Below are 27,277 nucleotides of genomic sequence, written 5' to 3'. Positions count from 1 at the left end.
TTTTGTTTGAGGCGCGCTGTGTCTGCATGTTCGGCAACGCACAATTTAGGAGCTTTTTATTCGCGCCGAAAGTGTTGCAGGCGAACGGTGACAGCATAATTGAACGGTGTGTTGTAATGGTGCCTACGAAAATGTTGGAAACCAAATTATGTGCCTCAAGAATGGTTTTGGTGCCACATCGTTGGCGTTCGAGTTGCATCGACCTGATCTTTGCCGTTAATAGTAGCGACATTACAATTCAAAAGAAACGTTTATGTGTCATAAATTTGCACACGAAATGTAAAAGCTAAAGAAATGGTTACACAATTTACGGTGCCTGTAATTTGTTTGCCACTTTCCGTTACAATCAATTTCTAATCACGGAAGGTGCTTAGCCAATCCAATAAAACAATCGTATTTTTTAACAGGTTATTTTATTTAATTGCTTCAAAGCCTGCTGGTCGTCAGTACATCAACGGGCGTTTCCTAGCTTTTCTATACCGAAAAGAGAAAGCTCTCCAACGGCACTATATGGTGAATAGATAAGATCGGCAGTTTCGGACGGGCCGCCCCGTGGTGCTTGTATTTTCCATCGAAATCGCACTAACTGTAAAATAAAACAACAATTTAACGTCAATTCAATTTCCCTTCTCCCGCCTGTGCGCCGCACGTACCTCTGGCAAAATGCAGTCGATTTTCATTCGGTTTTGCTTCTCCCAAGTTTTCTGCAGTTGCTTGGAGCTGCTAAGAAACTGTTAATATCCTCCTTTAGCCAGAGTTTGTGACTGTGCAACGGGCCAAACGGAACGAATTCCACATTAGCCCTCGCAGCACCAGTGTGGCACCGGCGTGTCTGCAAGGTTCGTGGTGCACAAAAGATAAACCCTAGTGCATGTGCAGTTTTGCACTACACCATCTTGCGCAAAGGCAACCCTTTTTTTCGATAAAGTGGCGGGGATGGGGTGAAAGAGCATTCGCATTTGTTTCGCACATGGCTATTTAGTAATTCCTCATTACAGGCATTTATGAACGAAGGCACAGCAGAGGCCTGGCCTGACTCGCGGAACAGGAAGGCAGTGTCTAAAACATATGCAACTCGGCACGATCATCCATGGAAATCGTGCCTCATGCACACGGTGTGGGAATTTAAGGCGGTCGGCGAAAAACTATGTGGTCAAAGCGCGGAACCCTCTAACCCTCCACGTGAGAGCTGAGGCTTGCGGAATTGTGGCTCCAAGTCCTAATCCGTGGTGCGGCATTATGTGTGTGTGTGTACCACAACTTAATCATTCGCGAAGAAAGGAAACACTTCTGGCCCTGGAGAGTCGGTTGATTGTGGCTGGCGACACTTGAACTTCCATTTGTACGCGTCTAAACTACAGTGTGTATAGACATGGAAACTGATTGCGACCCAAACAGTGAACTCCATTCACTTGTCGGAATTGAAATGCCTTCAGCAGTTTCTAAGTTTTGATCGCGAAAAGTTCACTGGTTGCCTCAAGCGGGTCCATACTAAAAGTAGTATACATGACGCAATTTATAAATCAATTGTGTTTTTTCAAAACGCCACTGAAACATAATTTATTTTCGGTAATTTAAAGTTGCACTTTTGCTGAAAAAGAATGAGATCGGTTGTAAAAATGTTTGCTCATTTTGTTCTTTATTAATGGCAAAGCTGCGTAATATGGTATCAACTTTCTAAACAACAGTTGAGTCACTGAAAGTAACAAATCTTTTGAAAATAATTACCCATTCAACCATTCGTATGATTGGACTTACACTTTAGTCAGCAAACGTTTATGAATCAGACATTTCCAATTTTCAAACATCAAGTACTTGCAGACGATATTCGTCCAATTCTGGAAAACATACTAAGCAACTGCCTGGGTTTTAAAAGGTGGAAGGAAACCCCCATCCGATATTCGGCACAACCGACCGGCATTGTGGTGGAGTTTATCGAGGCTGTTGGACGTTTAATGATTCTCAGATGCCGCCGATGATTCATCCAATGCCATCTGGTGTTGACTGTCCGACGCCGGGGTTGCATCCAGTGGGTAACCTGATCATCTTCTTATCGAGTGTCGGAAGCAGCGTCATGCACCTGGTGGGACCATTTTCATCGTTGAAGTGTAGTGAATGTAGTTTCCAACGGCAAGTGTTTATCCCAGGCAAGTGATTCCCACTCGCACAACCGTGCGCAACCGGTCGTGAACTATCATTTCGCTGTTCCGATAGCATTATTAGCCGGCTCTCGCACGCCATCACTACACTCTACCTCGTTTACTTTACGATGCCCTTGACGGACCGTTGTTCGATGCTATCGGTTTGCAACTGATGAGAGAGTTTCTTGCACCGGGTTTGTTTCAATGTCGAAGCACAAGTGTAGGAGGAGTTTGTTTTTAACCGGGACTGGACTCGGTAAATGTTGTGTAAGTGCCCAGCCGGCATCAGCATATGGCAGGGCAACTTCCCAGCGTCGCCGTGTACGATTTATCACGTTAATGGAGATGAGATCTCGGAACATAACATCTCCGCGCGGTTTCGCATCGGGGGAGTCCAAAAGGCAACAGAGGAGACCGTCTTGGAAATTGCTCACGAAACCCCTTCTTATCATTGCGTGTGATCTTTCTCTACGGAAGCTCTGTCCAGAGCATCCGCCTCGTGTATGATTAGTACTAGGTCTAGGTCACAGTAAACTTCATAACTGTTTATTGGTTGCTTTATTAGTTCCAACTAAACTTCATCGAATGTCATCGATGGAACAGGAACTCAACGTCATATGTCATACTTCGCTGTGGGCATACACGTGGTGTATCCCCGATACAAAACTCTGCCGTCACAACGACACGAACCAAACAAACTCGCACACGGCCGCAATTCGGAAGTGGTGTGGTTTTCGTTATCAAGCCAACGCAGTATTCTGTAGTGTTGGAAAGCAAGCAGTATGCTTCGATGCCTATTTGCGTGGGTACGACGGCTGATAAGGGCCAATTGCCAAAGCAAAGCTCGAATCGCGCATGATGGGGAGAAGGTCGTCTATATTAAATATCAGGAGAGCATTTAGCGCTTTTAGCGTTGCTTTTGTAGTTCGTTTCAGGGTGCCCCGTTAGCATCACCTCCCGGTGGTTTCAGCTGGTGCTGAGGTTCTGACCGCCGTTCGATTGACCGAGTAAGTAGGGCGTCGTATTTCGTGACTAAAGGTGCTGTGACAAACCAAACGTTCGAAAAGAGGCCCCCATCGTGACTCATATGGTTGTCTGTAATCAAATCTCGATAGTAAAGTACGTCGTTGGTGGAACTTTGGAGAGGTTTTTAAAACACTAGTGGTTATTCTGTGAAATCCCCAAAATATCTCATCATCACCCATTAATTAACATCTCACGGGCGATGACACATACCGTGCCACAACTACACCCCCAGACCCAGACCATCAGCAAACAACACTTTATCGGCAAACGAAAGTAAAATCTGTGTACTCGGTGTGGCCACACAGTGTGTTCCTCCAGAACCGCGGGTGCTGTATGTGTCGGTGTGATAGCACACCAAGCAGAACACAGATCACAACCGGTCCCTTTGGAGGTTGGCGCCAACTTTAGCTCGCTCGATTTCTGGTGGTACCGTTGTAAATACCGGTTTTACTTAAACTCCAGCCGCTCGACCGATGTGGTGTGTGTTGTTTGCTCGGTACGGCAGTGTTGCTGAATGTCGTCAGTCTCACCCTACCCCCCGTGAGGGGTGAGGAGTGAGCACGTCACAACGTGACTGACGTGCACGCACACGGTAGTGGTGGAAGTCCTTCTTGTTTATTTTATTACGAAAACCAATGATCATGAGCCTCAGGTGGAGGAGGCAAGGGTTCGGTGGTAAGTGAGGCTTTTGAGATGCGACTACCACCGGTTGGTGGTGTACCGTTTTACAAACCCCCCCAAACAGTAGCTTTGGGCGTGATACATCGCAAACAACGAGGTGCCAATGGCAGATTTGATGACGAAATCACGACTTGGAGGAAATTGCATCTGAAGAGCGAAGTCTGCAGTCAGTCGGATTGGTCCGTAAATGCCAATCGTGATCATGCTGACCCGAGAAACTGGACTGTATCCGAAACAGGTCCTGAATGCCTGTCGAAATATTTGCTACCAAAAAGACAAATACAGCTGACAGACGGCGCGTGAAGTATTTAATCTCTCAAGAGGTTGTCGTCTTCCCGCTGAATCTACTTTAAGTATCAGCATATGCCCGTTGAATCACTTTGATGTGAAACCAGTCAAACGCCTAGAGGTGAATAATATCCCAAGTTTATTGGTTTCCGTAAGATGATCTAGACACGTGCCATCGAGCCTGGGTGGGGGCTAGTGAACAGCTTTCTTTTGTTCCCATCAACACGTGTCAGACATCACCATCCCTCGCATTCAATTATGCTCGCAGATGGAAGCTGCCGTTCATCCTGATATGCATGGCTCCCTGAAAATTTTACTGAAAATGACCAACTTTGTCGAGGCAACTAACCATCGTCTCCATCGTTGTTTATACTGCAGACGTATATCTCACGTGTTTCTCCCTGGCATGTGACAGTCGTTTACGGAACTGGGAAAGACTGGGTTAATGATCTTGAAGAAGGTCCTCTTGCTCCTCGGAAAGAGGAAAATGGTAACAATGCCAGCTGGATTGCATCCAACGTTTGCGGGTCACGTTGGCTGGCACTCTGGCCTACTCGATCACGTGTGGGAGTTGTGGCGGAGACAAAAATGATGGCGATTTAAAAAAAAAGTTACCTTTCGGTTGTGTTCCACCCTCGCAGTTAGACCACTTCTTCCCTGAATAAAAAGCTTGATGAAGGAGCGGTAAGGGGAAACAACAAATGTCACTAACCTCGATATAGACGGTAGTACGCAACCGTATGGTTGGATTACATGTGTTTGGCTGGTGCACGACGATGCAGGATGAAACGTGCGAAAATGACGGTATCGAGTGACTCATGTTGGACGGTATTCGCCGTAGGATCGACTTTGGTGTAGGAGAATCTATAGTTTTTGGACATCAATTGTCGTGATCTGTTTTGCCAACACGAAGAAGATTACAACACGGATTGTAACGTAGAAATCAGTACAACGACAAGAAGAACCGCGCCTACCGTGACTACCGTATTTTCACAAATGTATCGAACACTCTCACTCTTTCTTTCGAGGGTGGTTGCCTAGTAACTTATATCAATGATTCATTTGCTTTCATATGACGTTTATCGGTACTTTCCAGAGCGCATCTAGTAGGCCGTGTAGTAACATGTTTTACATTTTTTTCGGTTCTCTTTCCAGACGCGCGTAATAAAACCCTCTGCGTGTGCAAAAATCTCTCGCTACAAGCGGTCGGAAGACATGCATCATTATCGTTGAATTCCGCTGTTGAGGAGCCAGCATTTGCACGAAGGAGGAGAGAGGGTAAAATTCGGGGTGTAGAACAGCATTCGTCGAGGAAGAAACCCCCTGCGTTCGGTGCCAGTTTTAAACGTAACACGATCTCTGCCGGTTGGAAGTTTTAACCGCAGCACAACAGTAAGCACACACGACAGCCAAAATGGTGGATTACTACAAAGTTCTGGATGTGTCCAGAACGGCCACAGAAGCCGAGATAAAGAAAGCGTAAGTGTATATCAAGAAACGAGTGGTGGAGACCGGCTATTGCAACCGTATTGCATCATCACTTTTGTTTTGTGTTTGCTTTTAGGTACAAAAAATTAGCCCTACGATGGCATCCAGACAAAAACCCCGACAACCCGGAAGAATCCAATAAGCGGTTTAAGGAAATTTCGGAAGCCTACGAAGTGTTGTCCGATGGTAAGTTGTTGCGTTGAAGAATCTGAGCGCCGTGCGTACTAAATTTTGGTGACTTGAAGATGATGCAAAATCTGGTGGAATGATGTTTAAGGATTGGGTTTCAACGTAGAATCCGGAGGGTTTCAGGTTTGAAATCACACGAAAGAGGTTCCCATTCATCATTATTACCGTAGTTACCGGGAGAGGTTTCTCAAAACTGTTTAACCCACCCATGATATGGTCTTTCGTCGTAGCCTACAAACGACACATCTACGACAACCGGGGCACCAGGAAGGGTGCGGCCGGCGCTGGGACCGGTGCTGGCACCGGTGGCGGATTCGGCAGCGGCACTGGCAGCTACTCAGCCTACACCAACCGCGACTACAGTCGCAATGGGGGCTATGACCATTTCCATCACCATCGCTACGGCACTGGCGGCAGCCGCTACGGCTCTTCCGCCGGTGGCCGGGAGAATGGCAGTAGTCGTACGTTTTCGTTTAAGGGATTTTTTGAGACGACGCCGTTTTTCCGCTTCTTTGGTAGAGTTTGATGTACATTTTCGAGCCCGCTTAGTTTTTCTTTTTTTTTTATTTCATTGCTCGTCCATGTTCGCAGTGGCATGGTTTTTTTTGTTTCGTTTGACTTGACTTGAAAGCAGAGCAGAGCTTGCTGCTCTCCCTTTTGACTAACTGGTAGAAACTATTTTGTCGTAACTAAAAATGTGCTCTGGACTATGGTCACCGAGTTTTTTTTAGGTTTTAAAAGCTTTTTTTATCTCAATATTCACAACCCAAAGAAAGGGCATAAAGAAAATCCCTATGTTGTTCGTTTTTTAACTGAATAATGTTTTTGATTTGGATTTTCAATTAGTCTTCTTCTCTTACTCATAATTCTAATGTGTTTGAAAGCGAAACGAAAGTGATGAATTGAAAATGCTTCCAGTGACTAACTCAGGCTTTGTTTCTATTTTTAATTTTGTATCGTACTAAGTACTGTTTTTAACGCTTGTGGAATTTCTTTAGGAAAATCTGAATTCAAATTCGTTAAAAAACGAAAATTCGGACAAATTTTCCAGAGTTGTGCCTACAGTTGCATACTTTACGGCGCTAAAGGCATACCATAAAATCCGCATTTTTCTATAATTTGATTTCTCACTAAAAATGGGTTAAAATTTGTATGTTTGTGGTTAACAGAAGTGGGTAATTTTGGAAGGAAAATCAAAGTTGCGTTTGTGATACACGAACAAGACCGTTTTCTTTCGGCTTTTAATCTGGTTGATGCTTTCTAAAACAGAACCTGAAAAAACATTCGACTTGCCTTTTCAGTCCTTTCTTGTGGACTAATTTGACTAACCCGGAGTGATTTGCACAAGTGCTGTGCGTTTTTATATGTACCTACTTACCGCCGCCTGTCTGCCTGTCCCCCGCTAATGGTAAGCTAATGTTTTTCCCCCCTCTCTACATGCAGAAAAGAAAAGACGCATCTACGATCAGTACGGCAAGGAAGGACTGGTTAACAACGGCTCCTCCGATCGGTATCATCAGAGCACACGGCACCGGCGACACAACGGCAGCAATGGAGCCGGCATGGATGACTTCGAGTTCTTTGGCTTCCCGTTCACATTCCGTGACCCGGAGGAGGTGTTCCGGGAATTCTTCGGCGGATCACCGTTCGATGAGCTTTTTAGAAGTGAGTACGCGTGGGGACGGTTCTGATTGCTGTGAATTAACTTACTGACCGTAATTGTTTGTCCTTCTCTTTTCAAACCTTTCAGTTAGTCAGCCCGCACATCACAATGGCCGCCGAGCGAACGGAGCGAACGGTCATCATCACCACCACCATCAGCGACACTCGCACCCGCAGAACATCATCTCGTCGCCGTTCATGTCACCGTTCATGAGCATCAATCTGATGGATGATTTCTTCAACGCCGGCCACGTCGGACACCGAGGCGGTGGCATCAGTTCCATCTCGGAAATCACCATGGGCGGCGGCGGCCCTGTCAAGCGTACCTCAACCTCCACCACGTTCATCAACGGCAAGAAGATGATGACGAAAAGGTACACATATCGTATTATCGGTTAGCACACTTAAGATTCTTACCCCCTTTTGCTCACCTTCTCTTCATTCCTCTCCACTCTTCTAGGGTGTACGAGAACGGTACGGAAACGGTTATGTCCTACGAGAACGATGTACTAAAATCAAAGACTGTCAATGGGGTCGCTCAAGCTATACCATACAACCATTAATTCACTCGGAACTATATTAGAGCGGTGTCCCTCTCGAATGCTGGCCGAAGGACGAAGATGAAGATGATGGATGACAAGCGAATGAAGAAGTGATGGGGAAAAGTCGAGGGAGGAGGCGGCAGTGAATTAAACAAACAATTATTTTCGTATAGCTACCGAACGTAGGTTTAGTAATACAAATAATAATATTAATTCAACTACAAAAGGTAGGAAAACGCTCTACGAATAATTTATGAGGGATCGCGAAAGAGAAGGAAATCAAATGTGGCCGAGGTGGAAAACACGGCTTCGTTTAAAGGAAGCAGAGAAGAAAATGATAAGAAACTACGATTGGAGACTGGTACTTAGGATGTCTGCTGGTGAGGAAAGTCGTGAGGACAACTGGAGGGAAAGTAGCGGTTGTGTATTCGAATTATTTTTTTTATCTGCCTCATTCCTACCCTGGTTGGCTACAAGGAAGAGTTTCAGTCGAGATTCTCCCCTCGACGGATTCAAGACTTTGTTCCATCGCACGTGGCTCGTGTTCAGACCGGCCTACGCGCTTGGCTACCGTCAACCTCAACCATTTTTATTGTATGAATTAGTGTTTTCAGTTTTCACAAAAATTAATCAAATATTCAGTACCATGAATTGAGTTTGCGAACCATGTTTTCCACTCTTCAAATAAGCTCAAAACGCGTGACACGATTGGAAACCACTGATTTATCCAGCTTGCCCATGAAAACCAGCACTAGAGACACGCTGCAAAACTAGTAGCAAAGCAGAAATGATACAGAATTTAAAAAATGGAACTAATAAAAGCTGAATTTAGTAGTGTGAGGAAATGTTTAGGCAAGCTCTACGCCAAGTCAAAGATCCGACGGATGGTAACTAGCGACCAATGAAACACAAGCTGATAAAAAGCCCATTTTTTGGAGGTAGAGTTAACAGGCGATGCTAGAAGAAAAAGGAAAACAGAAAGAGAGAGAGAAAGGGCGTGGAGGACAGTAAAAATAAATCTGCTTTACCTTTACGTGACTGCCGGAAAAAGAGATATGTTGAGTTCGTTTTGTAGTATTTTTCTGTTAGATGGCGATCGCAGCATCTCTCATAATCCCCAATCCGCTAACACGAACGAGAAGAGGCCGAAAAACACCAACGCAAACGGTGCGGTGTTTTTCCTTTCCTTCCATCGGGCGGTACTGTAAAATATTTTCACTTACTACTATTTGTTGTGTATTTCGTTTTTAAGTGCACGTCGGATTAGGATTTCGCCTATTTTGTAAGTATGAACTAAACTAATGTAGTGGCCGCGTCTGAAAGAATGGCGGGTTGGCGCCAAGGCTAGAAATGAAAATATAAAAAAGTTAGCCCATTATATCTTCTTCTGTGTGTACGTGTGTGTGTGTATGATTTTGTTTCGAAGAGTTATATTTTTCCTTTTAGGTTTTTGCATTCGTTTCCGCTGGTAAGGGCCTTGCCGAGTATATTATATACACCATGTGTTGGGCAGGCAACGGCGTGGTCGAGGTTCTAGAAGGAAGGATTTTTAAATAATACGAACAAATTATACCAAGTAGTAATCCATAAACAGTTGAATGTTTATATTGACAAAAAACGAGGGGGCAGAAGCACCATGAGAAGTAAATATGTGCAGTAGGAGAATTTAAAGTAATCTTTAGTTGTAAAGTGAATAAGAAAATCAGAACGACGATGTTAAATATCGATGAAATGAGAGGAAAAAGTATTCTGTTTCCGTACCCTAAAGATCGAAACGTAGGAAACGCAAAAGTAAAACAAAAAGAAACATTCCCGCAGTATGACTCGATTGATCGTAATTTTGTGTACTTGTATAAAAATATCCTTGAGATGGTTTTCGGTAACACGGCATGTGTTTGCGATGCAAAGGAATGCATTAACTATCGCTAACAAACAAGCAAGCTAACAAGCATACGCGTTAGCGGTTACAATAGAGTAGTAGAACCGATAGAAGATAAACCAAAATCTGCAGATCAAAATAAACCCTTTACTGTACACGAACAAGTTAACCTATAATCAAGTAAAACAGCAGCACTGCGGGGGAGAACATAAACCTCTTCAGCCAAGTGAAAACCAAAATCAGATGAACAATATAACAAATTTCCAACATTTGCGCGTTGAAGTACGTTGACTAATCCCAGTGTATCGTGTTTGTGCTTCCTTAGAGACCGTTTCTACAGACTACTTAGTTTGAAAAACAGCCCCGAAACGATATCACATTTGTGAACTGGAAAAATGGTAAACTCATGGGTTTATTCACAGCTTGGTTTTTATTAACTTTAGATTGTATTTTACGTTCTAGACATTGCTAACCTTACAAACCAAAATTCGATTATCAGTATTACCAGTATATTACAATTACAGTTGCACTCTGGGGCCTCATTTTTGGTGCTTGAGAGACTACGACGAGGACGATAAACGGTGCGCAGCGATCATCATTCCCTTTTCAATTTTACGGATAGGATAAGAATTAAAATTTTCAAAAAAAGTTATCACTAAATAATACAGAAAAGAATCAAAAATACTTAACAACGCTTTAAGAAATTGGAGGATTAAAAAAAATAACAACTGGAAACGAGCGGCATGTTCTTTTCTTCAACATAAAAATGAAGATAGTCGATAGTGTGCAGTGCTTCGCGCTCGCTGGTTTCGTCAATTAGTTAAATGTCCAGCAGCAGTGTGATCTTCCCTAAGTTTTTCCATGTCCTTCGATTTGGTTCACCAACAATACAAGTCTAATCAAGGAAACTCTGGTCAAACAAATATCGTCCTCAGTCTATCGATGTCTCTCGTCGCTTCTTGAGGCCCAGTCCGGAGGGTGTTCATTCTTCTGGGCAGCATGACTCGATTCATTATCTCCGCGCGTACGCAGAAACATATTCGCGCACCTTCGCCTGGAAGCGTTCCTTGTCTTTGGAATACTGTTCTGCCGCCTCGATGTTGAGCGGGTCGTCGAAGTTAAGCAGATCCTAAAGCGGAATGGAAAGACGGCCGTTACATCGAGGAGCCGGGGCACGGAAATGTCCTTCCGTCCGATATACGGAACACTTACGGTGAATAGTGAATTGAGGCCCCAGATAACGTCCTTTAGACGGCGCGTTGGGGCCCACCCGAGCCCATCGATCGAGTTCAGTCTGAGTAGCGAGAGGCAGATGTCACCGTCGACGGAAATGTTCGGGTGCCAGAGTTTGGTAAGACATTTGACTTTCGGTGGCTAAAAACGTGTGCGATAGTGAGTGAACAAAATGTCCCCCCGGTGGGTTAGTTTAATGCCCTGCGCTTACCGCCATGTTGTACTCCTCGGGTACGAGCACGCTGAATTTAAAGCGACCGCCACACCAGAACCCTTCGCTCGGCGTGATGACTAGTGTGAACTCGCTCAGCACGTTCGGATCGTGAAACGTGACTTTGCAGGTGGTCGGTAGGTTCTGTTCCAGCTCCTGCACCTCCTTTACCAGCAGAAACTCGCGGATGGATATCCGCTTCGGGGCGTCCGACAGTGTCCCCGCACCGTTCGGACCCGTGGCGGATCCACCGTTACCTCCGCCACCGCCACTGTTGGATTCTTTCTTCTTCCGGGCCAATGTGATCATGGTTCCGTCCTGGTAACCGTTTGAGTTTCAGCAGAATAGAATATATCTCCCAGCGACGTTGGTGAATCACGATCGCATTGGGTTTTCCTGTTTCCGTTTTCCCACGACCAACGTTACCAAAACAAACACGGAAGCACACGGAACACTTTTGCGTCCACTAAAAGAGACCTTAAACCATACGGGTTATCTTCTTATCACATACGGTGTTACGTTTAGTACATTCAACACACATAAATTCAACGTTTTACAGCTACAAATAGTCCCTTTTCATCCGTTTTTCATGTAAAACTATCGCTTTGCACTACGCTAATGTTTTTCTTTCGTCGTAGTCAGGGTTGCTTCATACAAAACATGTCAGATTGACAGCACGAAACCGAACAAGGTTATTAGAGCCAAATTCTAAAGTCACTTCGATTTCAAAATTTTTAAAATTTGTTTTTTTTTTAATTTGATTTAAAAGTGTGATCAAATACTATGAGAACATCTTGTCACTGTTTTCTGCATTGTTGTACAACATTTTTGGTTAATTTTGTGATAAAAATATTTTCATTTTCATCATCAACTGGATGCCAGGTGTGCCGAACTAGGCGCACGTGGCGCAAATAATGCACTGGAAAAGGTTTATTTTTCTAAAACCGTTTTGTTTGTTGAATATATAATCAAGAAACGAAGAAGCCTCCACTATTTTAAGAAATGACTCATCGTGACAAACCGTCCAACATATCTATGGTCTTGGGTCACCAACAATTTGGCGTGATCATCCCACAGTCACTTCGGTTGTTGATCAGTTCGCTACAGGTGTTGTTCGCAAACGGTGCTCGAAGCCAGATTATGATGTCACGCGCAAATGGACGTGTAATTTTGGTCAATCGATTGGTTTTGGCCCTTTTCGTTACGATGTGCCAAGGTTCACCGGTGCCTGATTCTGGGCCGGGCATTGAGATACAACCGGCAGGTAAAAGGGTGTGCGTAGATTAGGAATGAGTTGTTAATTAATAGTTGAACAAATTTTTTCTTCTTTTGTATTAGCATTTGCTACGGATGGAAAACTGGACTACTTAGTTGTTGGAGAGCGAGTAGGTAAGTCAAAAGTGTTAGTCTCTGTAAATCGCTAAAGTATCTAGATTGCTTTTTTTCGGGTCCAAAAATCGATCATCGTTACATCTAGGAATTTGTTTAGCTTTTCTCCACCCGGATGTTAAAAGACGGTCAATAAAAAAAACTTATACTCATACTTCAATCCCTTTTCTTACAGGTGCCTTAGAAAACCAATCACAGGGAAATAACCAACCCGCGATCGTTAACCAACAACCCCAGAATCAGGCTCCACAAGTTCTGCAACAACCACAAGCTCCACAACAACCACAAGCCCCACAACAACCACAGTATTATCAACCGCAATATCCCGAACCTCAACAACAGCTACCACCATACCAACAACCTTCACAGTACGGTTCCTACCCAGGCCCAGCAGCGGTTCGACCGGGCCAATACCAACCATACGCAAACCGTCCATCGTATTCTGGTAAGGAAGTGTTGATTTCGATGACAAATTATATTTCGGAAGGCTAAGGCGCGGCCACTTGTGCGTCACACCGAGCCATTTGCTATCGCAAAACAGGTTCCACCGAATCGGTTAAGCGGTTCGTCGTAGCGGTTCGTCAACATTTCTTACGTCCAAAATCACACTTTCACCTCGATTTCGCATGTGCTTGCCACGCGCCTTATTATTATTTTGATATTTTTAGATCCTCTGGGACTGACATCTTTGACTGGGACAGGAACTCTCGCACAGCAGATCATACGGCCAGCAGCAGCAGGAGCCGCTCTCTTGGGTTCTGCTTTATTGTAAGCTTTCCGTACTGTTCTGAAAGGAAAATATGAATTATCATGATTAAGGTTCGTAATTCTTCTCTTTCCAGATTTGGCTAAATACAATCATGTCAAGGAACCATGGAAATGATAAAGTGATCAACCACGTGGCACTGTTCGTTAAATCAAATCATATTCGGAGTTTGTAATTAAATCATACCGTTCTACATAAAACGAAAAAAGTTAAAATAAAGATACAATTTCGAATTTTCAGTTAGAAAACAAAACCGTTCATGGAGTGTGCTGGAGAAAACCGACAACAGACAACTAACACCTGGATTGAAATATATTTCAGGTATGATCTTTGGCAAACTTTTTGTTTCTCCAAAATATTTAACATAATGTGATGCTCGGAGATCGATGCACTCCGGTGCATCTTAGCTCTGTCTCTTTTGCGTCTAGAGCGGGAAAAGAGTCCTTTCGTTTTCCGACTATTGCTCTCTCTCTCTCTCTCTCTCTCTCTCTCTTGCCCTTTCACAGCTTGGTCTCTTAGCATGATTATGTTGCTCCGCTAGTGCTTTCTCGCTCTGGTGCATCATTTACAGTATATTTCATTTCAAAACTCACATCACAAAACATAAACGGCATTTCTTTGCATATCATAAAAGTAATTTCTAAATAGCAGTAAATTTGTATCGGTCTTTTTGCAACTATGTTATTATTTCTGGTACAATTCCGATGAAACCAAAATCATGATTTCTTTTGCCATTTTGGCATTAACTGAAATTTACTGTAGTCTCGCAACGCGCACCGAACGACGACAAAGACGGCAGCATAATCAACATATTTTTTATGTGAAGGCGCATGCTTCACGCACACAACATTAGTATCGAGCCACATGTGCAGTAAAATGGTTCAGACAAGCAAACTGCCGGCGTTCGTTAGGAGTCGTTGTACGCCGCGAGTGTGGAAAGGACGCACGTTTTTTAGTTCCCCGGTTATGCGGTCCGACCGGTCGCTACCATTTAGTTTGTTCCGGTTTCGAGAATGAGTTCTACCGCGCGTTCCCGTACCGCACCGTACTAGCGGGTTCGCTTTAGTTCCGGCGTTTCGTTCCATTGATGTCGTGCCCAGACATGTGTGTTCATTGAGGGGCTTTTTTTCTGTAGACTGCGCTAACTAACATAAACGTTAGCACTTTTTTCCAAGAACCGTGCCTTTCGCTAACGTCGTTGGAATAACAAGACCGCTAGGAAACAGTGTAGCCGGCGGGCAACAGGAGCGCGAAAGGGTGAAGCGAAAAACAAACTGCTCCCCCCCCCCCACTGTTGGTTGCCACAGCTGCAACAAGCGACGGATAAACACCATACAACAACGCATGGTAAAAATTTGCACAGAGAAAAATAAAGTGAAATCCCCCTTTCGTCTTGATCCACGTGGATGGGACTGCAATCGATTGGAGGAAAAGTTGGTAGTTACATATTGCACACCGTCAGTGCATCGTGGAGTAGTTGGCGTTGGTGATATTTTTTTTTGTCTACCTCCACGTGGAGCGATTGAAATTCTCTGTAGTTCTCCAAAAGAAGTAGGCCGCGACGCGGTGGAAAGCAATCATAGTAGAGTGCAAAGCATGTTGGCTGTCTCCTTATCTTTTTTATCTTAACAATATCGGTAGTTATGTTCTTCAGACGTGATTTCATTGCAAAAGAATCATAAAGCAAATACCAGATCTAGGTTTTATATTTATTCTGACTTGTTCTGAGTCGTTGGTTGTTTAATTTAGGATGATGCAATATCAGATGCTTCGTTGGAGATGCCTTTCAGAAAAAATCCCCTCGAAAAACCATGGTAAAATCACACACAGCGTAACTGCAACAGCTCTGGAACCAATCGAGGAGCAGTTTCAGAATCGATTTTTCTGAAATCTGATTCATACCTAACGGCAAATGCGGAGAGAGGGTACACTTGAAGTTCAAAGGGGTAAAAGTTTATGCAAACGAAGTACTGCGCGAAAGCGTACAGCCGACATTCTTCCCTTGCGTTCAGAGTGTTTACCTGTTGATGACGACATGATCCTCGTCCGCAATATCCGTACCAAAGGTGTTCTCTAAACCCGGTTAGAGTTAACGTACTACGAAATGATCCTGGTCCGCAATATCCGTACCAAAGGTGTTCTATAAAACCCGGTTAGAGCTAACGGACTACGGCATGTGCGTTCCGAATTCCGTCGTCAACATCCTCCGTCCCGGTTTGGGACGACACCGCGATGTGAACACCGTGTCTTCTAATCAAGTCCCATTTGCTCCACTAATAGATTGAAGTGGGTACGTGTATAGGGTAGGAAACAGCGTTGCTATACGTTCGCACAGTGCCAGTAGTGCTCGGCTACGGAGGTTCCGTTTCATCGATTTCGTCCGGTGCCCTAGCAAAATCGCACTTTGCGCCATCCTCCTATCGTTGATCATTGGAGCAGAGGGGGTGGTAGTGGGCGGTAGGTTTGGAGGAAGGTATTTTCGGTACACGTCAGATTGCGCCCTTCTCCACGCGGCTCTAGCAGAGCGGCAATTGCGTTTGAAAGAGGAGATATTTCGGTCCAATTCATCTTCACAGCCTCCTATTCTAACTAGATTAAAGCTTAAGAAACCGCAGAGCAGGCTGCTTGGATATTCACACATTTCTGGTCCAAGTATGGAGGCAGGCAATTTCTATAAAAGGAATTGCGCGTTGGAGACCATGACGTTGCCAACACTGCTTCTTGGTCCATTTCGCCGAGCCCTTGCACCTCCAAAGCACGGATCCCGTCCACCAGAGGTGTCGCGTTGGAGGGTATAATCTGTCCGGCTAGATTTCTCAAATGGGTGTCCCTGTTGACTCTACGTACCAAAACTCCGAGAGGTCCCGGAGCACCATGTGCAAATCGCACACACGTACGAGGATGAAAGGCATGGATGATTTATTGTGTGGTCACAAGTGGATGTGATTTTGATTGAATTATCCCGCCTAATGGATGGCGTTTGTGTGGTTATTTTGTCATGATTTCTTGGGGCTTTATGTGCTTGGCGCGACCGGTGGCTGGTCGAGTATTAAGCAATGTTCTACGTCTTAGGTACGACGTGGTAAAGCTTGAGCTCAGGCCAAGGGCATATGGAATTCGGGATGTTCTGATGTTTTATATATTCCAAAAACAAACAAATAATAATCAAAATTGGGTAATCCATTTTCCTGCAGGTGCCTTAGGGCCAAACACGTGTTGCATGTGAAGTGCCCGGCCAATTCAGGATAGCATTTGTTGCTCAACGTTGCGTGCTCATCGTTTTATATTTTGGAATTTAAAATTCCAAAACATTCCATCCTCGTGCATGCTTCCGGTACAGAGAATCGCACATTCCTGTCTGGCATAATAATAAATTTTACCGTTAATGAAAACACTAATTCCCTCGTGCCAACGCATGGCATAATGTAGAATCTGCTCAACAAGCACTTCTGTCAGCATTGTGTGAGTGTGTGTACTTGCATAAATTTTGTTTATGTGAAACCTTATTCGTGTCCACCCAAAACTGATGTCACATTAGTGGAGGAGAGCTCGACACTCGTACTTACGCCGACGATCGCACTTCCGCGCTGCCGGAAAGCGGTCACAGATTGTGTTTGCTTGGGGTCCCTGGGGGGAGCCGGCGTAGGTCAAGCGAGCCGCGATAATGCAGCTACAGCGTGTTGTTTCGAAGCAGACGTTTCCCTTCCTATCCGCGGTGGTTTATTTGCTCCTTCTTCTTGCAGCTCCATTCATGAGCGTTGATCACTGGTGCAGATCGCGGGATTTGGGACTCGTTGGTCGTTGGTTTTCTTGTCCATCTGAGCTTTTTGTTTTTTTTTTAGATTTTTTTTTTGTGGCTGTAAACATGAACCTCTGTACCATCGTACCATTATACCTTTTTTTTCTCCCGAACCAATTTTTTGGCCCAGCCGTTCAGGTTTTGAACCGTATCCGCTTCGCTTATCAATCCACTTGTTTGACGTCGATCGTGTGCGTGATGATCACGCTACCAATTCGATTCATCTGCCGGCCCGACACGGATCGTTTCGGGCTTTTTGCCTAGCCCTCGTTTCGGGGTCTTCGAACGGATCAGTAGAACGACGGCATGACCCGATCGGGAAGAAGTAACCACGTTTTTCAGTTGCCTTCGCTCCAAATCTCGACTGGTCGCTTTTTCCTATTTGCAATATGTTTTCCATTTTCTCTCCAATTCACTGCTGAGACCACATGGTGGACTCGTTTTTGGCGATGGGATTTGGGTTATACCGGGGGTTCGATGTGATATTATTGCTCCATCACATGCGTGTTGTGCCTAATTTGTTCTAATCCCACGCAACTGCGTCGGTGTTTGTTTAGCCCGGTTTTTCTTATCGAGTTTATCTATTCATTCGCTATCTCACTCTCTCTCTTTTTAGCCTGTGAACACTTAAAACTGAATATTACATCAGCAGCAGAGTACTTGCAGGTGCAACGTCGGATCGCCGCAGTTTTTATTTTTGGGTGTTACCACCAACACGATCGTTCAACTCGGCCGACGACGACCGGCAGCAATGGCAGCGACGATCATAGAAACTTTACATCTGCTCAATAGAAACACGCTGATAGTTGTCAGTTAATGGCTAATAGTGTGCATTTATCGACGGTTCCGGCTGCCTCGGTGCCTTTATACTAAGTGACTGCTACGTGGTGCCTTCCGCATTTGCTCAATTACTGTGCCCGGTGTATTTTAGTGTAAAACAACACGTACACGACGTAGTGAACGGCGCCAGCTGACAACGACAATAAACTGAAGTGCCAGTGTGTGCAGTTTGTGCTAGTATCCCAGGAGAAGTAATATTGGTACGGAACAGTGATGGCGAAAGTTGGTGACGTGGAGATCCGGCCAGCCCAGCAGGGCTTCCGGCGGGAAAGCGATGAGGGCAAGGCCGTCGAAGGAACCTCAGCCGATGGAGGGGACAGCAGTAGTGGCGGGATTAAAATGAAGAAGGAGCTGGGCCTGATGGATGGCGTCGCGATCATTGTCGGTGTCATCGTTGGGGCCGGCATTTTCGTCTCTCCCAAGGGCGTCCTGCTGTACTCGGGCTCCATTGGGCAGGCCATCATCGTGTGGATACTGTCCGGGGTGCTCAGTATGGTCGGTGCACTATGTTACGCCGAACTCGGTAAGTAGCGCCAAGCTAAGCTGTGACAATCAGTTCCAGGAAGCATTCCATGTTTTCTTTCAGCGAGTGAAAGCAAATTACAATCGCCACATGCTCACATACATTTCCTAGGTGGCGCCAAATGGCCATGAAATAGGCTTCGTGTATCAAAACCCCCATGTACGATAATAATCTTCAATGCTAAAAAAAACATGCCAAAAGAGAGAGGCAAATGGTATAGATAAAATTATGTAATTAGAAAAAAAAATACGCCCTTATCTTCAACGAAGGGGGGAAGAAAAAATGATGAAATATGTGATATTTGTTGCTTTCAAATCAGAGTCCTACGCCACATGTCAAACTCACATGTTATCAGTTCCGAAACCGGAACTTGGTTGTGGTACTTGTTTTTTGTTTGTTTCCGGTTCAATTGCTACCATTCATATTGCGCTACTAAATCTCTATGCGTGGTGGCCCTGAACGAAGTTGAATAAAGTTCGTAAATAAGTTGGTCATAACCCATCGTCCGATAACACATGTCCTCCTGCTAGAACCATTCATATAACCAACAGTTTTATGGCATTAAAATCCCACCGGAGATAAGGCTTCTGGGAAAATTTATTTGTCATAAGGAAAAGAACGGAGTGTACAAATGAAACAATCTCTTGAGTGAGGAAATTCTTACATAAATTTCTTGGAAAATAAAAAATAGCTTTTCAATTTCATTTATACAATGTTAGTGTTGTTAGTGTTATGTTGCTTATATAAAACACACTAAAACCTACTTAAATCTCGGCATAGGACAACCCACTGAGTTCATAGAAATCTTATAAATTATGCGTTATAAAGATCATTTAAATTCCTCTTCGACAAACGCTATTCCAATAACTTTGTCTCGGAACGATAAATTCAGATGAGCAAAATTGCGTGCAAAAATGCCAAAAATTACTTGTTCCTCTTTTACCATGTTCGGGAATTTTGTACCTTTTTCGAGACATCATGCTGCGAAACGTCTCGCTAGTAGGTCCATTCGAAAAGGAACAGAAAACGAAAAGCATACAATAACCTCTTCCTTTTTAGCAAACCTCCAAATTCAACTGCAATCCTTCACCGGAGTGCCGAAAAGAAAAGCATGCTTTAAATCATCCTCCAGGAACCGGTTTTTATCTGCCCCTTCTGCAGCCTTTCGCGCATCACATTGTGCAGTTTCTTTAATGTTTTCCTTTCTTTCTTTTCCTTTTCGCAGGAACGATGATTCCCAAGTCGGGTGGAGATTACGCGTACATTGGGGAAGCGTTTGGGCCGCTACCGGCATTTCTGTACCTCTGGGTAGCCCTGCTGATCCTCGTCCCCGCTGGCAACGCCATTACGGCGATCACGTTCGCGCAGTATTTGCTGCAGCCACTGTGGCCCACCTGCGAGCCACCGTATGAGTCGGTTCGTCTGCTCGCCGCCATTATCACATGTAAGACCGATTCAACTATCCTCATGAAGGATACTTTAATGCAAAAGTTTTCCTTCTTTTTGGTAGGCTTGCTTACCGCCATCAATTGTCGTAACGTGAAATGGGTCACCCGAGTTACGGAGACGTTCACCGGCATGAAGGTGCTGGCGTTGCTGGTTATCACCGGCGCTGGTGCGTGGCATCTGATGAGTGGCAACACGGAACTACTGGAAACGCCCTTTGCCAATTCGAAGCTGCAGCCAGGATTCATCGCGGTTGCGTTCTACAACGGGTTGTTTTCGTACTCCGGCTGGAACTATCTCAACTTTGTCACCGAAGAACTGAAAGATCCTTACCGGTAGGGGAAGAAATGTCCCAGGAAGAGTATGAATTTCGATAATTTGTTTCCTATTCTTTCCTGCTCAGAAATCTTCCACGAGCGATCTGCATCAGCATGCCCGTCGTTACGATCATCTACGTGGTTACGAACATCGCTTACTTTGCCGTGTTGCCTCCCGACGAGATGCTTTCATCTCAAGCCGTTGCGGTAAGTAGTAAGCAGTGGCGATATGCTGTACGCCACAGTAGGCATAGCAATCAGTGACAACTTGATTTCCAACCTATTGCATTCCAGGTGACATTCGCGGAAAAGATGCTCAGCTTCATGGCCTGGACGATGCCACTGTTTGTCGCTTGTTCCACCTTCGGCTCTCTGAACGGTGCCATCTTCGCCTCGTCACGACTGTTTTTCGTCGGGGCCCGAAATGGACACCTGCCAGCGGCACTTTCGCTGATTAACATCAATTGTCTCACGCCAATCCCTTCGCTGCTGTTTCTGGTACTTTCGAATAAGAGAAAAAAGATGTCGAAATTCAATCATTCTGACCGGTTTTCTCACTTTCTTCCTTCGACAGTGTGCCCTTACGTTAATTCTCCTGTTCATCCGGGACGTGTTTGCGATTATCAACTACGTGAGCTACGTGGAGATTCTGTTCATCTTCATCTCGGTGGCCGGTTTGCTCCGCTTACGACAGACGGCGCCCGATCAACATCGACCCATTAAGGTTAGTATTGGCTTTAATGCACCGTGAAAATGTTTTTCAATGGTGAACACGGTTTTCAATAGTATATTACCCTGTTGAACCAGTTTGAAGTTTAATCTAAGGGAAATTTCATTGAACAATGTTCTTCTATCTATTTTAGGTTTCCCTGGTAGCACCCATCGTATTTCTGCTGACGGCCGGATTTTTGGTCATATTCTCCGTGTTTGAGTCACCGATGGAGGTTGGCATTGGCACGCTGGTCATACTTCTGGGCATTCCCGTGTACTACATCACCATTGGCAAACCCTGGAGCTGGTTGACGCAGAAATCGCAAGCGTTCAACACATTCTGCTGCAAATTGTTCCTGTGCATGCCGAACAGCGAGAAGATCGACTAGAGATGTGTTTTGCTTCCAACGGTCAGTCGCAGGGGATGGATTGGAATTTGTTTGCCTATATTGGTTACAGAACTCGTCTGCCGAGGTGTGGATAATTGCATACACCACATACTTAAAAGTTTAACCCGCCGTTTTTTACCAAAATCAGTGCTCTCTAGTGGGAAAAGTTTGATCTTTGGATTTAAGTCGGTTTCGGTTAAATTTTGATCGTAAATGCATCACCAAATGTCGGCAAATTCTGTGTCCAGCAGCAACAGCGTTGCAATCCATCCCTGCGGAACCACATTATTTGTCCAACGCTCGAGACAAGGTATCGTTTGCTCTGAGCGTTTAAAAAATCTCATCCATTTCGCTGCCGTTTTGTCAACATATCACCACTGAACCACTGTACATAAACTCAGTATCTCCGTATTCCGTGGGGAGGGCATGAAATCATAAAGCTAGATTCTAGTGCGTTAACGTGGAAGGGTAGCTTTATGCTTAAAGCGAAATACTATAGGCACAGTGTAGGGCAAACAAAACCGACAACCTGTGTGACCAATTAAGGCCTTGTTAAAAACGCTTCTCCGCGCGTTAAAGCTCTCAAGCATAGCATAAGTGAGTCAGGTATGGGAGACGACAGTTTCGTGTGAAGATTTCATAACTATTAAGTAAAGTGAACAGAAAACAAAACGACGGGAGCGCAGGCACAAAAGTCACCGTAGGGCTGCACAATGTATGAGGAAGAAAATAAGTGTTGCCTGATTGTTACAGGCTGTATCGCTAACGCTTTTGTAATACGCTATTAAAAAGCTCAACAGGAATCTTAGCTAGACAATTGGAAAACCAGATAGGGGAAAGGAGTGAGACATTACAAACAAAAGCCAAGTATATGCACCACCCTCGTGCAACACAGCAGAACCACACAGTGCGAGCGTTTCGAAGACTGTCGTCCACTATTTTGAAACAGGGGATTTTTTTAAGAATATTTTTCGACTGTAAGTGATTTGTAATTTACTTCTTATAATAAACCATCGTTTAATGCATTCGTTATCGGGCAACAGTTGATAGAGTGAGAAATATGAAGTGGAACTCGATGACAAAACTATGTTATCAGTTAAACACTTTTGAACAATTTATTAGCAGTTGAAATAAATACGTAAAAGAGGTACCCCATGTAACGTTAAAAATAGTATTAGTTTTGCAAAGGAACACGCCACCGTTCGGGTTAACTTTTGACCTCCTTCGGGTCCACGGAAATGTTAACGTACATAGAAAATGTGCTCACTATTTTTCGTCGTTTTTTCCGACCTGTGCAGCTAACACTCGACGCATCCATCACTATTAAGGGTAACTTTTGATCCGACTGTAGAGAGTACTGATCGCACGGAAGGTAGATCTTCCGATCGAATCCTTCTTCACGGATCCCTATCATGGCAGCCTGGGCTTGGTTAGTCACCAGCTGCACATAGGGGCCACTGCAGCTGGTACAACCGGGTGTTCCCTGACTTTCACCCAAACAACCGTTAATCTCCCACTTTGCAGGACCGGTCACAACTTCACACCGGGGACAGTGTGGCTCCAGCAAACTGGGCTCGATGATCCACGTGTGCTCGTACTGCACCATTTTGGAGATGGTGTAACTCTTTTCCATTTTCCATCACGGTCAACGGAGGGAAAGAACTCAAAAAGACGGAGCGCGTTGCACCTTCAGGGAGTGTTCTTTAACAAATAATTCATGCAGTACCTGTTACCGTACTAGAAGCTAGGTTGCAATCGCGATTTCTTTGTCTGTATGTACTACCACAATTGAATAAATCTCGTGGCAATCAGGAATTGAATGCTTATCGGGTCGATATTACCGATAAGAATAACTTGAGTGTCGTTGGTTTCTAAGTTAAGTAACAGCTACCTTCAGCTTTCTTTGCAACCGTTCCTCCATAAAATGAAAAATATACTTAATTGCATGTTTAGGGCACATTCAAATTTCTTCCTATTTTTTTAAACGATTCACGCTAAACAAATTTTTAAAGCCGAAAATAAACGGAATTTAATCCAATTTTGAAATGCCACCTTTGTGATCAGCATTATAATTGTGAAGTCACAAACTGTATCTGCGTCACTAATTTGTAATAATGCAACGTCCACGGTGCGAATTCGTACCATCGAACCATAATTAACTCAGCATCAATCTGCCCGGGGCCCGTCCAGTGTCAGATTTATGCAGGGACTATTCTGTCGCCTGCGCAGAACCGGTACAGTGGCACCACCACCGTACGAATACTAATTGAATCCATCCGGGGCACGCGAGATTGGTTGGTATTCACGCCTGCTGCCACACCACCATTCCGGGCGTTCCAACCGGGCGAAACCAACCCCCGGGCGGGAACCGCACATTGTGACCGTTGGACGTTTGTTATTCCACAACTTTGTTGTATGCGCGTGGCCGGCGACAAAAAATGCGGATTGTCGCGAATAAATGCGGATTGTAACGAGAATAAGGTGAATTATTTTCCAGGGTTAAATAGTAGGCTTTATGGCTTTATGGCATAGAGTGGATTTACCCCTTAAAGTGAAGCAGGCTCCTAATGCCAGGGGTCGGTACACGTTTTTGAAGATTTAGGGCAAATTTCATGCTTGCGATATCAGAACTTCAGGTATAAGCGAAAAGAAACTAACTTAAATCAGTTTACTAATTTTAAACAAAGAAAATAGGTTTCCTGCCAATTTTAGTAGCTTCAGTATTAAACTGCTAAATTTGGAAAATTTATTTTAATTTCACCAATCTTTTCTATTGTAAACACAATTTGACTACAACCATCTTTTTTGTACTTTCAGTTGCTATAGGCATTCTCGCCAGCTGGAATTTGGCGACCCCTGATTAAGTTTAGGATTTCATTAATAAGTTTATAGCAGATCGATCTTCTGGTGAGTCGTTTTTTTATTTTTGGTCAGCCGGACGCTGTTGGAGGTACATATTAATTTTCTTTGTGTCCAGCATGCCCTCGCTCCGGTACGCCGTGCAGCGTGAATAAAGGGTGCCACAAGAAACGATCGATGATAAAATGTGCGTGCATACGTCACCGGGCGCGATTTGCGCGTGCCCGTCCTCCATGGCGCGTCGGGAGAGAATTCATAAAACGATATCAAATTGCCTTAATCAAATCACACCCCTTTCGCGCCTACCGTTCGTTGTCCAGTGACGGTAAACGGAAAGGATTGCAAGCCCGGTGGAACCGCAACGTTTCTTCAGGACGGCTAACGAACTGGTGGTAATCTTTGCAAGAGCAGGGGAGTTTGCTGACTAACGCCCGGCAATCAACCTTCACCGCAATTTTCATGTTCAGTGTCACGAACGCCGGGCGGCCACTCTCTTGAGCACCGTAATTGCTCCACTTATGCAAGGGGCGGCAACGAGGAGCGTGAGAAACTTCCGGCGAATCCTGAGTCACGGTGCGCGGATCATGCTCGTGCCAATCCGTTGCAAACTCGCAACTCTTCTGCCGCCGCCGACGACAACGACGACCATGAATCAAGCTTCCATCTTGAAATCCTTCAACCCTTCCAAAGCTTAGCCGCGCGCAACAGTCCGACAACAAAATGATCCGGTCCGGTTTCAGCCACGGGAAAGCAATTGAATAACAACGAAACCTTCACCTCCGAAAGTCCGGTGACTGACTGAAAGGCGTTATCTCGACTCGGAAGCTGCCACCAGTGGCGGTATTAGTACCACGAGATAACTTAAGCTCACCTTTCTACAATTTCTGATACAACTGAGATTGTTTGTAGTTGTTTTAGTATCACCAATTGAACATTTAGTAGTAGTATTATCTTCTTTGGAATTGCATTCGCAATGGTGTTGGACATGTAATACTACTGGGAACAGTGAGCCGGATCTTTTCCTAGTGGGTTCCGAGAATTCAGTTGTTTAGATGTAAATCAACCGGCAAGAAATTACGCTGGTTTGGAGGTTTCAGTGCCACGTAAATATCTACCTCGCCTCTGAATAGCGCCTCAGTTGAGTGCATCGTTTAACCGGCCTCGTGCATTCCGTCGGCACTTCTTTTGTTGGAAAACCAAAATTGCCTATTAGTATTGTTGTTAAAAGAGTGTGCAAATTATTTATTTTTTTTCTTTAGTATGTTCTTTTGTAATATTTTTTTTTGTCTAATTTTATAAACAATTTTTAACGTCAGTGTTTTTTTATGTCATATCACTCAACCGGTAGCCTAATTTTCAAATTAATAAATAAAAATACCCTGCTTTTCCATATCATTTCAACTCATCAGATGCTACGATTACGTTAATTGTGCGTCTCGCGGTGTTGTGTCATGATGGAAAAGAGAAAACTCACATTGCGACGCATGACTTTATAAAGAAAAAAAAGGCGCGATAAAATTATGGTAGCTGATCAACGAATCGGTGATTAAATTACAGCAAAACTCTGTTTCAAGTATCGAACATAATTTCACAACCAAAAAAGGGGTTCGTTTTTTTTCTGCAACAGCAGCTCCATCGCGCTGGAAAGTTGATCAAAAAGCCCAAAGCAGTGTTCGTTCCCTTCCAACGGCAACCGGTGTGAGTATTACGCGAACCAATAATTCCATCTAGTGACCGTGAGGATCCGTAACCAGGAAACCTATAGCGCTGCTCCACTGTGCAGCATCACGCGGTCACTCACTCGCACGCTCGCAGAAATCAACGAACCACGGAGATTTGGTCGCGCGTTGCCAATGGATACCTGTGCGCGTTGGGAACAATCGAGCTTGCAAAGCTCTCCGCGATCGCGAGAAGCTCTCTCACTCTTTTTGGTGGACGGCATCGGATGCTGATCTGGCACCACAAGAGATCCCGAGTGGCCGCCCGCCCCGGCTTCCTCCCGAGCTGAATGTCACACAATGGTGCCGTTCCGCTCCCACAGGTGTGCCCTTTAACGGAGCCCTACCACTGCCCCACCGGCTGTGAGGAATCCGCGCGCCGCGCTTTTTGTCGCGTCGCGGCCGCTGGCGTAAATCTCTCAGTCTTCGCGCGCGCACACAAACGGTGGAAGGGGGGAGATTGCCTTTTGTGTCGCTCGCTTGTATGGCACCGAATCCGACCGGGGCCTGATGCGACAGTAGCAATCATGTTGTCAGCCCGGTCGTAACGTCGATCCGTCTTCCTGTGGTGTGGTGCCTTGGGACGCGTCGTGTGGTCCGGATCGGTCTAGTGGATCGGTGTAGCCTCTCCCGACTGTTAGCTTCGGTTGGCTTTATTTGATTTTTCCTTTGCCGCCGGAACTCCATCGTCGTCGTTGCTGAGAAGTGTGAGGAGCTTTTGATTTCGTCCGCTCGCTCGATTTGAGTTTATTTGTTTATCAATAATATAGACGCGTACGCGAGGAAGCCCCAAACGGTGTCGTTGTGGGCAGTGTGTTCCGCCCCGTGTGCCAGTTACGGTCGTTTATGTGTACCAGTATTGCCAGTATTTTGCGTTCCCATTCCGCCCGCCAACCGTTTTCGCCATTTCCGTTCCATTCCGCGCGGTAAAACTGTTTGAACCGAGCACATGGTGTAATGGTAGTATTTTTTTTCCTTTTTGCACGCGCACACCCTCCCGACCGTTTAACCGTCCACAATTCGATATTACGACGGTCTCCCTTCCGGATCGCCAGCCGAGGGGAAAAGTGAAATAAAGTGTAACAAAAAGTATGTAAAATATTTACCTAGCGTGCGGAACTAGCGTTCAGAACCACAGCACCAGACGGTTTGGTACGGGATTGGCACGAGAGCAGAGCAC

General features: G+C 44.9%; 4 protein-coding genes across 5 annotated transcripts; 2 read left to right on the top strand and 2 right to left on the bottom strand.

The window, feature by feature from the left end:
• The first annotated feature begins 5,295 nt into the window (after positions 1 to 5,295).
• On the top strand, positions 5,296 to 8,505 carry LOC131289914 (dnaJ homolog subfamily B member 6). 2 transcript variants are annotated; one of them, XM_058319256.1, is made up of 6 exons: positions 5,296 to 5,615; positions 5,701 to 5,810; positions 6,044 to 6,328; positions 7,257 to 7,478; positions 7,564 to 7,849; positions 7,936 to 8,505. In XM_058319256.1, the coding sequence occupies exons 1-6, from the start codon at positions 5,551 to 5,553 to the stop codon at positions 8,036 to 8,038; spliced, it is 1,071 nt and encodes a 356-aa protein (XP_058175239.1). In that variant the 5' UTR covers positions 5,296 to 5,550; the 3' UTR covers positions 8,039 to 8,505. The 2 variants fall into 2 exon arrangements, with proteins under 2 accessions (XP_058175239.1, XP_058175240.1); XM_058319257.1 differs by lacking the exon at positions 6,044 to 6,328.
• Positions 8,506 to 10,522: 2,017 nt separating this feature from the next.
• On the bottom strand, positions 10,523 to 11,969 carry LOC131286806 (NEDD8-conjugating enzyme UBE2F-like). The gene is made up of 3 exons (XM_058315808.1): positions 11,341 to 11,969; positions 11,109 to 11,270; positions 10,523 to 11,025 (listed from the first exon to the last, which is right to left on the bottom strand). Exons 1-3 carry the CDS (start codon positions 11,647 to 11,649, stop codon positions 10,909 to 10,911), a joined length of 588 nt encoding a protein of 195 aa, XP_058171791.1. The 5' UTR covers positions 11,650 to 11,969; the 3' UTR covers positions 10,523 to 10,908.
• Positions 11,970 to 14,788: 2,819 nt separating this feature from the next.
• Positions 14,789 to 22,545, top strand: LOC131289267 (Y+L amino acid transporter 2). Its single transcript, XM_058318483.1, has 8 exons — positions 14,789 to 14,842; positions 17,911 to 18,657; positions 19,883 to 20,101; positions 20,168 to 20,438; positions 20,507 to 20,627; positions 20,715 to 20,918; positions 20,995 to 21,144; positions 21,284 to 22,545. The coding sequence occupies exons 2-8, from the start codon at positions 18,348 to 18,350 to the stop codon at positions 21,518 to 21,520; spliced, it is 1,512 nt and encodes a 503-aa protein (XP_058174466.1). The 5' UTR covers positions 14,789 to 14,842; positions 17,911 to 18,347; the 3' UTR covers positions 21,521 to 22,545.
• Positions 22,546 to 22,727: 182 nt separating this feature from the next.
• LOC131285812 (uncharacterized) lies at positions 22,728 to 23,153 on the bottom strand. The gene has a single exon (XM_058314667.1). It carries the CDS (start codon positions 23,151 to 23,153, stop codon positions 22,728 to 22,730), a length of 426 nt encoding a protein of 141 aa, XP_058170650.1.
• Between the last annotated feature and the right edge of the window lie 4,124 nt (positions 23,154 to 27,277).

The sequence above is a fragment of the Anopheles ziemanni genome, chromosome 3, assembly GCF_943734765.1.
Source record: "Anopheles ziemanni chromosome 3, idAnoZiCoDA_A2_x.2, whole genome shotgun sequence".
Classification (NCBI taxonomy): Eukaryota; Metazoa; Arthropoda; class Insecta; order Diptera; family Culicidae; genus Anopheles; species Anopheles ziemanni.
The sequence above is the reverse complement of the archived record's forward strand: the minus strand, read 5'-3'. Positions and strand labels throughout refer to the sequence as shown.